Source organism: Octopus bimaculoides, chromosome 19, assembly GCF_046866305.1.
Source record: "Octopus bimaculoides isolate indiv1 chromosome 19, ASM4686630v1, whole genome shotgun sequence".
In the NCBI taxonomy this organism is placed as follows: Eukaryota; Metazoa; Mollusca; class Cephalopoda; order Octopoda; family Octopodidae; genus Octopus; species Octopus bimaculoides.
The window spans coordinates 54,160,591-54,177,043 of record NC_142946.1 but is presented as its reverse complement, the minus strand read 5'-3'; the positions used below and the strand labels follow the sequence as shown (position 1 = coordinate 54,177,043).

Genomic DNA, 16,453 nt, shown 5'->3' with positions numbered 1-16,453 from the left:
TTGACTTGTGACCAGTCAGTCGGAGCCAATTGTGGTTGTAAGTCGACGACGACCTGTACATAATGTGTGTATGTATGTATGTATATATATATATATATATATATATATATAGCTACTAGAAAGGCAAATCTTTCTTATCCCTTTAGCATTCAGGTTACTCTCTCAAATGTAATGCTTATTTATTTACATTGCCTTGAATTAATCATATCTCATAGCTTTGAGATGTTGGTGATATAACATTGTAGAGTAAGTGTGAGAGGTCACATCTGGCTGGTTTGAGCATAAAACAGATAAAATATTTGGGGCAGATATGGCCACTTGAAATGCTAAAGAGTTCAATCACACCCAACCATCTTAAAGCATGAAGGACAATACATTAGATAATATAGTCCTATGACTGGTTGGTCATGGCTGGGACATGTTTTATCATAGGTCTGTTCTATGAGAGCTGACCTAAGACTAAACAACTATAAATACTATGATTAACTATTATATTAAAGTTCAGTAATACAAAATGTAATACTTTCTTTGTGTCTTATAGATGGTAGCACAGATTTACCAGTTGAGTCAAGAATTTGCTGGGGAGCAGTCAATGAAGGTAAAAAAATTAACTGCAGATATTTTTTTTTTTTTTTAAGCTTCTTTCTCTTATGAACGTTTGCATTTGTAAAATTGACTTTTGGATTATTCTTCTTTTGATAATTGGATGCGATTGGATAGATAAATTGTGTGTTTTTAAACTCTTTAATATCAACTTGAAAGATACGTATATGATGGACTCTCTCATTAAAGACAACATACAAGTGTTCAATTTTTGCTGAACGACTTGCACAAATGATTTGTTTATAGGGATCAAATGTATGTGTGGTACTTTAGCTTACTCCCTCCATCAAATTGACATTGCCTGAACAGGTGCAGCTATGCTTGTGCATGTCTGTATTTATGTTATGTCCTGTAACTTACCAGTCTGACAAATAGATATTGATAAAATAGCTGTCAAATGTAAATAAATATGAGGAGTTGATTTAATCAACTAAACCCCAGCATGACCAGAGTCCAAGCACTGAAATCAGTAAAAGAGTAACTAGTCATCTTTCTTCAGTATTATTCCATTTGTATTACCATATTTAACTTTTGAGGTTAAAATTATGGAAGTGACTAAAATGTCTTCATATTTTTTTGTAATTAATTGTATATTTCTTCTTTTTGCCTAGCATGTTAGTGACATCACACATTATGTTGATGCCGATACAAGAACTCATGTCAGTGTGAATTCAGCCAAGTGGTTGCCTCAAGTTGGAGCTGGACTAGTATACGGGACGAATCGTGGTAATTTACACATCTGCTGGCCAGGGTAAGTTTAACTCTATTACACCCATTCTTACCTTACACCCTGAACGTTTCAAATATTCCAAATTGGTCCCTACATACATACATACAAATATTCCAAATTGGTACTTACATACATACATACAGATATTCCAAATTGGTACTTACATACATATTTACATACATAGACATACCTACATACATGATAGGTAGTAACTCTATAAGATGTACCCGGTGCAAGCTATGGACACATAAGAGGTGCAGCAACATCAAAGGCAGGTTAACTAGTAAGTTAGTTTTTGTTTGTGGCAGATATTCAGGTGCAATAAAGACTGTAAACAAACAGGAAACAACTTCTATCTCATTCCAGGGTGAAAAACTAGAGGTAGTCGATAGCTTCCGCTATCTGGGCGACCAAGTTAGTAGTGGGGGTGGGTGCGCTGAAAGTGTAGCTGCTAGAATAAGAATAGCCTGGGCAAAGTTTAGAGAGCTCTTACCCCTGCTGGCGACAAAGGGACTCTCACTCAGAGTAAAAGGCAGACTGTATGACGCATGCGTACGAACAGCCATGCTACATGGTAGTGAAACATGGGCTGTAACTGCTGAGGACATACGTAAGCTTGCAAGGAATGAAGCCAGTATGCTCCGTTGGATGTGTAATGTCAATGTGAATACCCGTCAGAGTGTAAGTATCTTGAGAGAAAAGCTGAACATTAGAAGCATCAGTTGTGGTGTGCAAGAGAGACGATTGCGCTGGTATGGACATGTGGTGAGAATGGATGAGGATAGCTGCGTGAAAAAGTGCCACACCCTAACAGTTGAGGGAACCCGTGGAAGAGGTAGGCCCAGGAAGACCTGGGCTGAGGTGGTGAGGCAAGACCTACGTACATTGGGCCTCACCGAGGCGATGACTACTGACCGAGACCTTTGGAAATGTGCTGTGCGTGAGAAGACCCGGCAAGCCAAGTAAGATCGTTGCCAGTGCCCCTGGACTGGTTCTTGTGAGGGTGGCACATGAGATGCACCATTTTGAGCGTGGCCGTTGCCAGTACCGCCTGACTGGCTCCCGTAGGATTTTCGAGCGAGATCGTTGCCAGTGCCCCTGGACTGGCTTGTGCGGGTGGCACATAAAAGACACCATTTCGAGCGTGGCCGTTTTCGTGCGGGTGACACGTAAAAGCACCCACTACACTCTCTGAGTGGTTGGCATTAGGAAGGGCATCCAGCTGTAGAAACTCTGCCAAATTAGACTGGAGCCTGATGTTGCCATCCGGTTTCACCAGTCCTCAGTCAAATCGTCCAACCCATGCTAGCATGGAAAGCGGACGTTAAACGATGATGATGATGATGATGATGATGATGGCAGCTACTTGATTTAAAGCAATACCATCACTTGATTGCTCTCTTAAAGCAATGTGGTTGAGGCTTTTCAGTCTTGCTAGAAACCTACAGTTTTGCACAGATATCCTAGTCTTGTGGGCTAGTGCCATGTAAAAGTGCCTGTAAAGTGGTTGGCATTAGAAAGCTGTAGAAACCATGCCAAAACAAACAAATGGTGCCTGGACAATTCTCCAGCTGGCCGACTCCTGCCAAACCATCCAGTCCATGCCAGCATAGAGAACTGATGTTAAAATGATGATGATGATTAGCAATGATAGGCACAACTGACACATGCTTCCATTCCATCATGGAATTTGTCATTGAGTGTTTCAACATTTTTCAACTATGGCCAATCATAGTTTTGCAGCATGTAATACATACACATGCATGAATGTGCGTGTGTGTGTGTGTGTGTGTGATCATAATTATTTTATGTCTGCTTTCCTTTCTGGTATGCATTGAATGGTTTGACAAGGTTCCAAGAAGTCAAAGAACCACATCATGCTCTAGTGCAGTGGTTCCCAAAGTGGGCGATACTGCCCAGCTTTAGGGCTGTAGATAGATAGGAGGGTGTGGTTGAAGAAAAGTGGGGGCAATAATGGGGTGTCCAAAGGAGGGCAGTGCATGTAAAATCAACAAAATAATGGGTTAATTAGGTTAACTTTAATTTGTGAAATACAGTTGTTTTGAATTTGATGCAGAAAGTGGTCTCTGTATTTGTGGTGATGAGGGACGGGGGCGCTAGGAATGCAGTCTGGGTGCCAATGGGGTGGCAACTCGAACAAGTTTAGGAACCACTGCTCTAATGTCTGGTTTGGCAGGGTTTCTATAGTTGGATGCTCTTCTTTATGTCAACCACTTTACAGAGAATGTACAGACATTAAATGATGATGATTTATAAACATATTCACAAACACATTACTTTTCTTTCTTATAGTTTATAACTTTTTAAATGTTTTCTTGTAAAATTTTGCAATTTAGGTTCAAACCAGTGAAAAAAGAGAATCCGCCTGAAAGAGACGTAGGAGGAGGAGGAGGAGGAGAAGAAGAAGAATGGAATACTTTGAACCAAGCACAATCCCTTCGACGGAATCTGTATCGGATGCAGCACATTCGTCGAAATCTGATTAATATGCCAAGTGTTGGGCAAAGATTACCACACACGACCAGCACGGCAACGCAAACATCTCACAGGCAGGTACAGCGCAGTGCTGGTACACAAACAGATGGTTCTGAAGAAGAAGATATTTGGGACAGTGATTAAAGACTTCTACAGAGAAAAAACAAAAAAAAAAAACATAAAATAAATATAGGACTTTTTAAGAAATAATCTTCAGTAAATAATTTCATCCTTTGTATCTATGTATGTATTAATTCCCTGGATTGTGTGTTTAATGTATATAATTGGAAGTAAAGAAAGAAAAAATATCATTTGTCTGAAAAAATTTGTGATAATTGTTAAATTAGTAAATGTTGTTTCATATAATGTTTTCTTTTATATTTGATGACTTTTATGTGTGTGTGTGTGTGTGTGTGTGTGTGTGTGTGTATGTATATATATATATATATATATATATATATATATATTACACGTGTATAAGGGATGACCACAAGGTGGACATCCAATATGCTAGAAAGAGGTCATCAACGACCCAACCACAAAGAAAAATAATGCTCTCCAGAAATAATGTTTTCCATTATTTTTCTTTGTGGTTGGGTCATTGATGACCTCTTTCTAGCATATTGGATGTCCACCTAGTGGTCATCCCTTATACACGTGTAATGCAATTTTTTCTGAATTTTCAGATTTTTTATATGCTAGGCCACTTGGTTTTAAATTGAATTAATATTCAATTTATCACCCTATCTATATAAATAATAATAATAATAATAATATATATACACACACACACACACACACACACACACACACACACACACACACACACACACACACACACACACACACACATACATACATATATGTATACACATATGATGGACTCTTCTGTTGTAAAAGACAGATGAGGATTTTTGCTCATATGATTTGTTTGTAGCAATCAAATGTTTGCGCTCTGCACTGGCTCACTCCCTCCATCAAATCGACATTGCCTGTACAGGTGCATGGTGTACCACATGTCAGATGTCAAAGCTATCACAGAGCAGCATGAGATAAAGTGTTTTGCTCTAGAACACAACAGACTGCCCAGTCCAGGAATCGAAACTACAATCTTGTGATGGTGAGTGCAACACCCTAACCACTAGGCTACATGTTTTATCTTTGAAGCCGAGAAAAACTTCACAAACTGTTACTTAATGTTTCGCACAACCATTCTGACTTGAGTATTCAGAAAAATACAAGAATCTATCGTAAGTATTCATGATTACCAATTCATTGAATGAACATTTTAAGCTGGTTGGGCAACTACTTTTCAACATAACAGTATACATTTGGATTAGAAAGCAATTGACAATAGGGTGAATCGAATAAAGATTAAGAAATCAGATTGTAAAAATATAGGAACAGGTATAAAAATATGATATATTAGGGTATTCGGAAAGTAATTGTGTTTTACCAGGAAGCATAAAACGGGTGATGAGTATGACAAATGAGGTGCATTCCAGAAGTTTTGAGACTTTTTTTTTTTAAAGAGAGATAATTGTAACTGGTCTACATTTACTCTTATTTTAGTATATCCTTACTATACACCTAATAAGATGACCTGCCACCTTTTGCTATTCCAGATTGAAGGAGAATAGGTGTTACAGCACCTTGAGCACACCCTACTAAACATTGTTTCTAACAGCTGACTAGTTTGCAGAATGCACTGGGATGCAAAGACGATCTGTAAGTTTGCCATTCTCTTTTATTTGTTTCAGTCATTTGACTGTGGCCATGCTGGAGCACCACCTTTAGTCGAGCAAATCGACCCCAGGACTTATTCCTTGTAAGCCCGGTACTTATTCTATTGGTCTCTTTTGCCGAACCGCTAAGTTACGGGGACGTAAACACACCAGCATCGGTTGTCAAGCGATGTTGGGGGGACAAACACAGACACACAAACATATACATACATATATATAAATACATATACACGACGGGCTTCTTTCAGTTTCCGTCTACCAAATCCACTCACAAGGCTTTGGTCGGCCCGAGGCTATAGCAGAAGACACTTGCCCAAGGTGCCAAGCAGTGGAACTGAACCCGGAACCATGTGGTTGGTAAGCAAGCTACTTACCACACAGCCACTCTTACGTCTTGTGTTAGGGCAAAAACACTACAGAAATGTATGAAATGCTCTAGAGTGCTTATGGATTAACTTGTATAAGCTGAGCATCTGTTTTTCACTGTCACATGAGACCAAGCAAAACAAGTCCACCAGAAAGCTCAATGATCCCCTTTTTTGACAGCAAAGGCATCATCACATCCACTGGGACCCCTCTGACTAAACAGTCAACAAAAAGTACGTTGTGAAGGTTTTGAGAGAGTTCAGGAAGAGATTTCATCACAAAAGGTTAGAGCACCTGCACCAGGATAATGCAACAGTTCCATCCTGGTAACTGACTACTTGCCAGAGATGGGCATCAAAACTGCTCCACACCCTCCCTGCAGTCCCCAGGCTGAAGGAGAAAGTCAGAGGCAGTCATTTTGAAGGCACTGAGATGAAGGTGGTTGTGACAAGGGTCCTGGACATCTCCACTTTGGAGGACTTCCATGGGGTCTACATAAAGTGACTGGAGTGCTTTGAAATGAATAAATGTCACGCCTGAAAATATTTCAAAACTTCTGGAATGCATCTTGTATGTATTTATGTACTTGTGGTGCTGAATGGAAGGTATGCAATGATAAATGAATGAAAATTACAAATCAGATTTTAATATAATTGTTTTTTTGAAAGACCGCTGGAAAGACAGTACGTACATGCTATGCATACCTTATGTTAGATGTATGATTTTGATCTTTAAAGCTGCACTCTCTGGCTCAAGTACCCAGAGTTACTCATGATATATATATATATCTGAGTGTGTGTGGACATGATTCTATTTTAATATTTTGTCCTAGATTGCCAATATGGTAAATTGCAAGGAGGAATTCCCCTCCGAATTCGTTTGTGTTGATTTTCATAATCAAAGAAATAACCACATGTATATTTAGTTTTGTACGTTTTAAAGGGGGCTAGTTGATTAAATGATATTTGACGTTCAGATGACACATATTCTTCTTTTTCTTCTTCCTCTTCTACGGGAGATGGTGATCTTTTCATTTTTGCACTTGGATCCAATTCTCGCTGTTTCTTAAGTTCTTTTGCTAATTCTATCTGATAAACCGAACCCTGCAACCGGTTAAATCCTAAATTTAATTTCTTCAGTCGCTCTTTTTCCAGACGTTCCCAGTTTGTAATGATAGGATTGTCTGGAAAATGCACCACATCCAATTGCTTCTTCTCTATTGGCTTCAATCTTATTTTCTCACAGCTTTGTTTATAACTTTTTGAATCACTCATTTCTTAAGATGACCAAAATTCTTTTATGCTGTACCTTCCTTGTTCTTTAAAATTACACTAAATTCTTCAAGGAACTAGTATCTTCTAAAAGTATTTGGCCCACATGTGGAGCTACAAAACTTTTACAATTAAATATTTATTCGAAATGTGAAATTTTTCACTGCAACTGGTTACTGAAAATATCAAAACTGGTAAATCATTTCTAATTGCATTATGACATCACAATTTTCTTATTTTTGTCTTTGCATTACATTGCATTTTGCAGTTTTATAGATAAATGAATTCTTTTGGTAGTTTTTGTTTTCTACTCCAGTGAATGTTAATATAATGTAAGTTTTTAGTATTTAGATGTAATATAGATTATATATTTTCATTTCACTTTGAGCAAGGATAACAGCTCAAAAGAGATAAAAACTAACTAAGCTTGACTTTGTCTGCCATGATATAAACCGAACATGATATTGATAAGCCAGATTTTCCCCACAAAGCTCAAACCATACAAATCTCTGGCCACTTTAATCTTATTGTACAGGCATGAAAGTTGGATACTTGCAAGTGACATGGAACAAAAATTTTAGAACTAAACAATAAGGCACACAAGTACTTCATAAGGCAGAAGACAGTTTTGGTCTAATGTACTTCCAAAAGATTTCTTGGTTCATCCTGTCATGACACTTCATCCAAAGCAGGCTGTTGGTTTCTCTTCAGATTTTGCTGCACTATCATATATTCCCCAGAGAGGCCTTCCTCTCCCGGGTTTTGTATTTGAATTGTCATCAATGCTTCTCTAACTTGAGTTACTACGCTCCCTCTACCCCACACAGGCTTCTACGTCAGACCCCAAAACACCACCTCAACAAAAGTGTCACTTGGAATTATTGTCTCCCACTAACTATGCTGCTGACCACTGCCAGAGTATTTAGTCAATATTTGACTGTGGTACTTATTCTTGTGATCACTGTTGTTGAACCATGAAGTTATGGCAGATACTGAGACACAGCATATTAGATTTGACACTAGTTCAAACATAAACACATCCATCAGTCTATCTATCTCTACATACATACCTAAGCATTATCATTTAATATCTGTCTTCCATGTTGACATGGGCTGGACAGCTTAATAGGATCCAATGAGTAGGAAGGCTCCCTCAAATTCTAATGTCTGCTTTGGCATGCCTTCTATAACTAGAGGCACTTTCTCACATCAACTACTTTGCTGAATGCACTGGGTACTTTTATTGTGGCTTTGGCACTAGTGAGACCTTCAAGTAGCTTATAAGACAAAAATGTCTCCACACCTGAATGGGAGTGTGTAGGGAGGGAGGTGGCTTTATGCAAGTGTCGAGAGACATAAATCAAAGCAAAAACACAACAGAAAGGCACAGACATAGCTGTGTGATTAAGAAAGCTTGTTTTGCAATCACATGGATGCATAGCACTTTGTGTGTCTTCTACTTAAAGTCTTGAGCCAACCAATGCCTTGTAAGTGAATAATTTGGTAGATGGAAATTGTGTGGAAGCATTTCATATATATCTATTTGTGCATGTCTTTGTGTCTGTGTTTGTTTCCCCTACTGCTTTGACAACCAGTGTTGGTTTGTTATGTCCCAATAATTTAGCCATTTGGAAAAAGAGACCAATAGAATAAGTGCTGGGCTTAAAAAAATAAGTATTAGGAGTCAATTTGTTTGATTAAAACCTCCAAGGTGGTGTCCAGCAGGGCTGCAGTCTAATGACTGAGTCCAGCATGGTTGCAGTCCAAATAAATGGTAAAAGTGCTTCTTTTCTAGGGCACAACAAAAGTAAAATAGTTAATTGAGTCCCAGTTAAAGACTATCCAGTGAGACATTGTTAAAGAAGACAGATTTCCCAATATTTATTTCAAATCCTAATTAACATGAATACAGTATGGTTATAAACTAAACACCCTTTTTCCGAACCAAAATAAGAGGTTTGCGGCATATTAGGAGTTCAGGGTACTTGATTCCACGCGAAAAATCCGAGGTCTTTTTTTCGTGTGGGTGTACTTGTCCAAATTTACTGACTAAACTTCCTCAAGGCAGTACCCCAGCATGGCTGCAGTCTAATGATCAAAACAAGTAAAAGATAAAAAGATTTGTGAAACAGAAATCTTATGTTGTACATAGAAATGGCTGAACGCGGCCGACTCAAAGTGGAAGATAGATTAGTGTACGACGCAGCTGATGATCAAACATCTCAATGAAAGGGTCCACTGAGGTATATTTACAACATATTTGGTGACATCTAATCTACCGTTGAGTTTGTTGCATCGTTTAAGATTAATTCACAATTCAGCGGTGCAGTAATCGGTAAATGCCTTTCGTTGTTTAACAGACTTTTTCACATGAAAAAAAAAAAAAAAGTCTCAGGAAAAGAAATAAATGTGGAGAATCGCAGTGTAATTTCCAAAGAATGGGAATAGATAAAGACCTTAACATGATATACTTGAAATTCTGAAATGAAAGATGTTTACTAGTTTTTAAAAAATTTATATTGTTACTTGAGGAAATTACATCTTTTAGAAATGTTTGTTCTCTCTGTACCTCATGTTGTTGATATTTTAATTCTTCGTTTCGGTGTTTCTAGTACGCTGTGATATTTTTATACATAGCCTATTTTCTGGAAATTACGCCGCATTTTCCACAATAACCTAAATATTAAAGATATTAGAAAACTTTATCATTTGTCTTAAAAATTCCCTCCACTCACTTTTTACCACGAAAGAAAGCACTTCTGACAAAGTGAATTACCTTCACTTTCATGGGATCTTGGAAACGAAGCACCAGTTAAAAAAAAAAAAAAGGAAAAAAGAAACAATCACGAATGGTGTTCTCTGAAACTGGAAATATTGACACTATAGAAGTCTTTGGTTTTAGGTACCTATCTGGGGGATTAATAGTAAAGCCACTATCCCTAAAATAATAATCATAAAGCTGGAACCATTCCCAAGAAATTAAAAATAGATTTGAAAATATTCAACTAAAAATAATATCAAATTGAAATACTTCCATTTAATAAGGAAATTTTGAGCATTTACACATTCGTTCCGCTTATTTCGAGATACCCCTGTCTAGTTTTGTAATTTTCCTCGGATTGTTTTGGTTTCATTATCACGTCATCATTTAGTAACCATCAGATGTGATAGATAGGCACCTCGTCCTTTCATATAAAAAATTCTCCAATAATGGGGATTATGATTTTGCCAAAAACTACAGCTTTTCAATTTTTTTAAACGCTCCCATTTTCTGTTTTTACTTCTCTTCTATTCGTTTTTTGAAGTCCGCGTTTAAAAATAGACGTTACAAATTTTCAGTTTTTAATGCCGATTTGCTTACGAAAATTAGGCAAATTTCATGATCATAATGGAAGAATATACCTTTCTCTGCTACAATTGCCAAAATAGAAGAAAGAAGTTCTAAATTTTTTTTCGAGCATTAATTTTCCTACCACATGAACTCGTTCGTATAACTTTTAAATAAATGATTCCATACTGGTTTACATGCTTGTACTTAGTTCTCTTCATTATCTGCATAATCATCAGATTTTCTCTTTATAACTATACTTATCCTAATCCCCAGTTTCATCATACGCAATCACCCTTCGATCATAAATCCAAGTTTCCTGCAAAAGGTTCTTTTATATAAATGATATTTCGTGTTGCATAAGGAACGAGAAGACATTGTTGTTCCACGTTGACCCCCAAACACCCACCGATGTTAACCTATCCCTCCACCATCCTTTGTTTTCGGCAAAAGAAACAATTTATTAATATATTTCAACATATTCCGTCCACCTTCCCCAACCATATTTTCAATCCATTCATGACAAATATTTCCTTGATAATCATACATCAGACATTTTCCATTGGGACATCATTATGTGATGAGACGTGTTTATGGACAAAAAATACGTCAGTTGAGTGAGGGAGGCATTCCATATTTAAATAAGACTTAGCAAACCACATTTTGCAGCATTTAAATCGAAATGCTTTGAATATTTACTTAGAGTAAGCGGGATGTCACTCACAGCGCTCGCATTTGTTCTCATTTCGAATTAGATGTCGACATGCAGCCTACTCGGTACGGCGAAGTAAGTCGACGAGCGAAGTCAGGGAATCCATTTCTCACATTTGATGTTTACATGTGAAAGAAATTTCGGTGTGGCATTATACTTGTATTCTTCCCACCTGGAATGCCCCCAAAATGTACGAAAATCAAATGAAGGTTCCTTCAGATATAAAAAAAAGTAGGACATTAAAAATCGGAACGTTTTAGAAATAGAAGTGATAAAACGAAATATCCAAAGAACAACAACAACAATCTACGGTTTTTGAAATTTATTTAGAATACGCATGACCAAGTTTCTGGGCGCATGAGCAAGATATAATTAAAACAAAAACATTTTTTAACCGGGAAATATTATCACACTTCAACGTTACGAAATAGCAGACAGACAAGCAACTGGTATCTGGTTAGATTGTAATATTTAGATTACACATATGTATGTATATATATAGGTTATATATATATATATACACACACACACACACGTATTATTCAGGGGTGAAAGTAAAGAATACGTACACCCGGTGTTTAGGGTTTTTGTCACGCCGTATACAGGTACGTACATGTATGTATATAGGAAATCAAGGACGTTGTATGCTTGTAGTATATTTATCAAACATATAAGCATTAGAATTCAATGAAACTAATCGTAATTTTTATGGAACGACATATTTCTGTCTTCTGCAGTCACAGTGACACCTTCACATTTTGTACCATCGAAGTCTTGATGTAATTGCATGTCACGCTAGAAATTTACCTCGCATCACATTCTACCGCCTTGAAAAAAAAAAGAAAAAAGAACATTGGGTTAATATAGTCCGCGAAGAAAAAGACGGCGCAGTCCCGACTGAAATGCTTTTCATCTTAAGCCTGCTCGATGAGGCCCCATCTGAGGCTGTGCACTCAACTACGACGTATTTTACATTTTATCAAATATATTTCTATGGTTCGGCTGTGTTCTTTTAAGTGATTTCAGTAAAAATTATTTTTCTCTGATCTCAGCGGCCTATCTCAGAGCACCAACACATCTTTCATTTTGTTTCTTTTACTTCGTTGCTTCCTATTTAAAATACCATCAGTGACAAATCCAGCCAGTGAAAGCAATATTGTTGCTATTGACAATCAGTAAAACCTTTGACCGTGACTGACATACATGTCTCCTATCAAAACATCCTATTTACAAGCTCCCCTGCCCTGGATCAGTAGCTTCCTAACTGATCGTTACAAAATGTGTTGACAGGGCTCTTTCTGTGCCACTCTCTTCCAGCCGCACCCAACAACGCCCACTCCTATGCAAATTGACACAACCTGTCATACTCCCCTAACCGTCCACCCCCCACCTATGTGTCATCCTCACAGCCGGATACCACTGCTAAACTTGAACTGATACCGTAAGTGAAGATTTAGAGAGAATTCTTCAGTGGGCCCATATCACCTTGTTTCGCTTGAAAGAAAAAATAAATGAAGCACTACTTATATCAAGAAAATACCATCATTCCCCACTCCCACTAATAGTGAACGGTAATTCAATGACCTCACAGTTACTTCAAATTCTGGGCCTCGTTAGCATAGAGGATCTCTACAGGCAAAAGCTCATCCTTAGAATAGCTAAGGCCCTTCTCTTCAGGTTAGGAAATTTTTCAGTTACTGCTGACACCTTACAAACTCGAGTGCTGCTGCTGCTACATCTGGGACGGTGATGCAGCGACACACAGACATCCCAAACCGCATCAAGCGAAGGACTATTTGACTAAATGGTATTCTATTATTAACAGAACAGACATGGTCCAGCCTCTAGCCGTGCTGTATCCTCTCCCTGTTTTTATTATTATTTTACCGTTACTATACTGGTGTCAGTTTCTCAGAGATGGTTAGTCTCGTATCCCCACCACTCAGATACCCCGCCTTTCTCCTCGTTTTGTCTCTCTTGGTACGTGCAGTCCTCTCGGACACACTAACCGTCGTACAGGTGTTTACCTGTAATAATTTTCAAGGAACGTCAATAGTATCAAGCTCACCGGTGTCGAAGGGTTTGAAAAGGTTATGGACAATGCCGCACTTCCTTGAAACACAAGTAAAACCTCTCCATCAATCCCGCCACTCAACCAGTTTTATACTGCCACGAAGTGGATGGATAAAACACTGAAATTCATTCAAGTCGACAATGCAGCCTACATGTAGAAATCGTCCTTCTTAAAAGGGGATGGACACATTTCATACACTCTATTGTATCTGAACAGAGATGGGATGGTGAAAAAAGTGCAGTTTTTATAAGATTTAGTTGCTGTTGCTGGCAGGTTGACACAGTGGCTTCGTCGTCCGCTTGAAGAATTTTAATACATGGTTATGTATGTGTGTATAAGTATGTACTTATGTATACAAAGATGTGTGTATATATATATATATATATAATATGCATATGAAGATAACATAAATAGCGTTTAAAATTTACGACACCTGTTTTAGTAGAATTTTATTGATGTGAAACAGCTGTTGTGGATTTTAAACGCCATTTGTGTTTTCTTTTTATACCTACGCAACACCTGGAATCAACCCCAGAGTTAGATCTACGGTTTAAGTTGGATTTGGTACTTATCTGCAGTATCCTACCAATACGTGTTGTTTACTCTCTGTGAACTGTATGTTTTTTGTACCTAGCCATTTCTGGCATTTTATGTGTTGATGTTGAATCCTTATAACTAATTTATATAGAGAGATAGATATGTATATATACGCATTTTTACCCACAGATATTCATGCATATACCCATATAACATACATCTACAAACATATACACACGCACGTATGTATATGTATGTACATATCAAGTTTATTTATTCAGAGCTGATAGGAATAAGTAAGAGAGAGAATTTCAAACTCATGTGGACTTCGTTTAAAACATCCATCGATTCTTAATGCCTCTCAACAGAAAGCTATATCACCTTAATATACGTTTTCAGAACATGTATGTCGTATCCCCGATGAATTATAAGTCCAACATCATTTTAAGTGATGGACATGCTTTGTTTTCTTCGTTTTAGCATGAGGTCAGTCCCGATGATGCTGTCTTTTGTGTATATAGGACCAAGCATGTGATGTAATGTAATTCTCCTTTTCAAGACTACGGTGTGATTTCAGGTGAACCTGGTTGCTATAACTAGCCAAGTCGAACGACCACGTAGACGCTCCCCTCTTTGCTTTAAAGACATTTTTGTTTTATATGGTTGGTGAATGGATTAAGAAGCGCGTGATTATCTGCACAGCGTTAAACAGAGGAAATAGTTGCTATGGAAATCGTAAGAATTGTCAAATAAAAGAGGAAAAAGCTAGTATGGCGTAGTTCAGAAATAGATAATATAAAGAGGAGGTATAAATAGTTTTAAACACACTGATGATGAATGAATAATTTGAAAAGTCATAGGAAAACATAGAATATTAATTCTCTAAAATGTTTCAGTTTAATTGATTACATGTTATAAATAGGACTGCTGTAGGAAACGCACACAATGCAATATACATACATGTAATGGGTATTTAAATGTGTGTAGATAAATAGATAGATAGATAATATTCATACACTAACAAAGATCACGTGGAAGCAATTTCCGGATATAAAAAATAGTTATTCCAAAAACCCAAATTGTTTTCACTGGATGTGGCGGAAACAATATATTTGAGAGTGTGCTGAGTTGATTTTCAAATGGTAAATAAAATGCAATTTGTCTAGAAATATTAATGATGTCGTAATTTAACCCCTGGTCAGCCTTTGTCTAGCAGACCCTATGATCGAAGTCTTTCTAGTGGTGACCATCCAATATTTTATGCAGACATAATAAATATATCCAAAACTACATTATCGTATGTGTCCTCCCTCTTTTTCATGAAGACGTAAGAGTATGTGATTTAGGCTGTTATTTCTTGCAGATCACGCACGTCTAGATGTCATTATAAAAAGCATCCCGTTGTGGTTTCGTCGTCCTTTCATTGAAAATCACCATATAAAGCATGTCTTCCTCGCTAATCTCTTCTCGTTCATGTTTCTTTAGTCTATTTAATGATAATAGTAATAATAATACAAAAGATCTCCAAGTCATATACAGAAAAGGGAAGACGGACATAACATCTATACACAATTAACACCAAAGAAATGGTAGAAGGAAACACATGAAAAAGATGGTGGTAGGGTTCGGCGGTGTGGAACTATGCCGGAGTCATGTGGTGTGTAAAACAGCCAATCGAATAATCTCGTGGTTTACAGTCGATGGCCAACTTAACATAAATCAACCAATGAAAACACTTCTTTGTAGCTGTGCGCACGAATATCGACTAATGGAAAGACGCTGCGCACACAGAGACAAAGTATTCTTTTTGTAGTTGTAGTTATTGTTGTTGTGTTATGTATTTTTTTTTTTACGTATGAAATGAATGTTGACCAATGGCAAGGCCTGTTACTTGGATGTGCTGGCATGGAGCATGAGGACGCCAGTCACAGATAAACATTGATTGACCGGCGCCACGGCACTGGAACGGACAGGAAAGCAACGAGATTATTAACAAAAGAAGAAATAATATATATATACATACATATATTTATATACATGTATGTCTAACGAGAAGCACCTCATACATTCACTTTTAATTAACGCTGTTTCATAAATACAAATACACAATATATTATATTATATTGAAATCTCCATTTTCTGATGAACAACGATCGTTGAGGTAAGTAAAGTTTGATGTCTATATGTTTGTATTTTATATATATATATTTATTTATTTATAATACACGCACACACTCACACGCACAAAACGATCTATCCATCTGCTATGACAGCAACAACAATTATATATATATATATATAAGCAAGCGAGAGACAGTCTCTGAATATTCGACATACCAGAATTACCCAGCCAGTTCTCTCAAATCACACCTTATTGGTTTTAATAACAACGATGATATATATTAGATAAGGTAGTTCAAGATACACTCTGAAGGAGGAATAAGCTAAGGGGTCTGCCACGGCTGGAACGACTTGATCACGGTTCTACTTTATTAGCGCTACCCTGGGTCTTGACAACAATAAGCGTCTACTATGTAAAAAAAAGAAAAAAAAATCATCCTAAACATTATATATATATTCTCGCCATAAAC

The 16,453-nt window shown here is 37.3% G+C and overlaps 3 protein-coding genes across 14 annotated transcripts in view; 2 read left to right on the top strand and 1 right to left on the bottom strand.

Moving 5' to 3' along the window:
- Window positions 1-4,180, top strand: part of LOC106875403 (uncharacterized) — a 41,382-nt gene extending 37,202 nt beyond the window's left edge. For all 5 annotated transcript variants that reach the window (XM_089337750.1, XM_089337751.1, XM_014923512.3 and 2 more), the window contains 3 exons: window positions 542-598; window positions 1,215-1,354; window positions 3,691-4,180. In XM_089337750.1, coding sequence (XP_089193876.1) covers window positions 542-598; window positions 1,215-1,354; window positions 3,691-3,973 — 480 coding nt within the window. In that variant the 3' untranslated portion in view covers window positions 3,974-4,180. The remainder of the gene's footprint in view (window positions 1-541; window positions 599-1,214; window positions 1,355-3,690) is intronic.
- LOC128250030 (uncharacterized) lies at window positions 3,632-11,545 on the bottom strand. 2 transcript variants are annotated; one of them, XM_089337776.1, is made up of 2 exons: window positions 6,645-11,545; window positions 3,632-3,941 (listed from the first exon to the last, which is right to left on the bottom strand). In XM_089337776.1, exon 1 carries the CDS (start codon window positions 7,212-7,214, stop codon window positions 6,756-6,758), a length of 459 nt encoding a protein of 152 aa, XP_089193902.1. In that variant the 5' UTR covers window positions 7,215-11,545; the 3' UTR covers window positions 3,632-3,941; window positions 6,645-6,755. The 2 variants fall into 2 exon arrangements, with proteins under 2 accessions (XP_089193902.1, XP_089193903.1); XM_089337777.1 differs by having other exon boundaries at window positions 3,802-3,941; window positions 6,632-7,355.
- A 4,115-nt stretch (window positions 11,546-15,660) lies between these two features.
- The window catches only part of LOC106875413 (uncharacterized), a 56,154-nt gene continuing 55,361 nt past the window's right edge, over window positions 15,661-16,453 (top strand). For 3 of the 7 annotated variants that reach the window (XM_014923536.3, XM_014923537.3, XM_014923535.3), the window contains exon 1: window positions 15,746-16,023. The gene's annotated coding sequence lies outside the window, so the exon portion shown is untranslated. Of the gene's footprint in view, window positions 16,024-16,453 lie in introns of all 7 variants that reach the window. The other 4 variants (XM_089337753.1, XM_014923538.3, XM_014923532.3 and 1 more) reach the window with 3 other exon arrangements.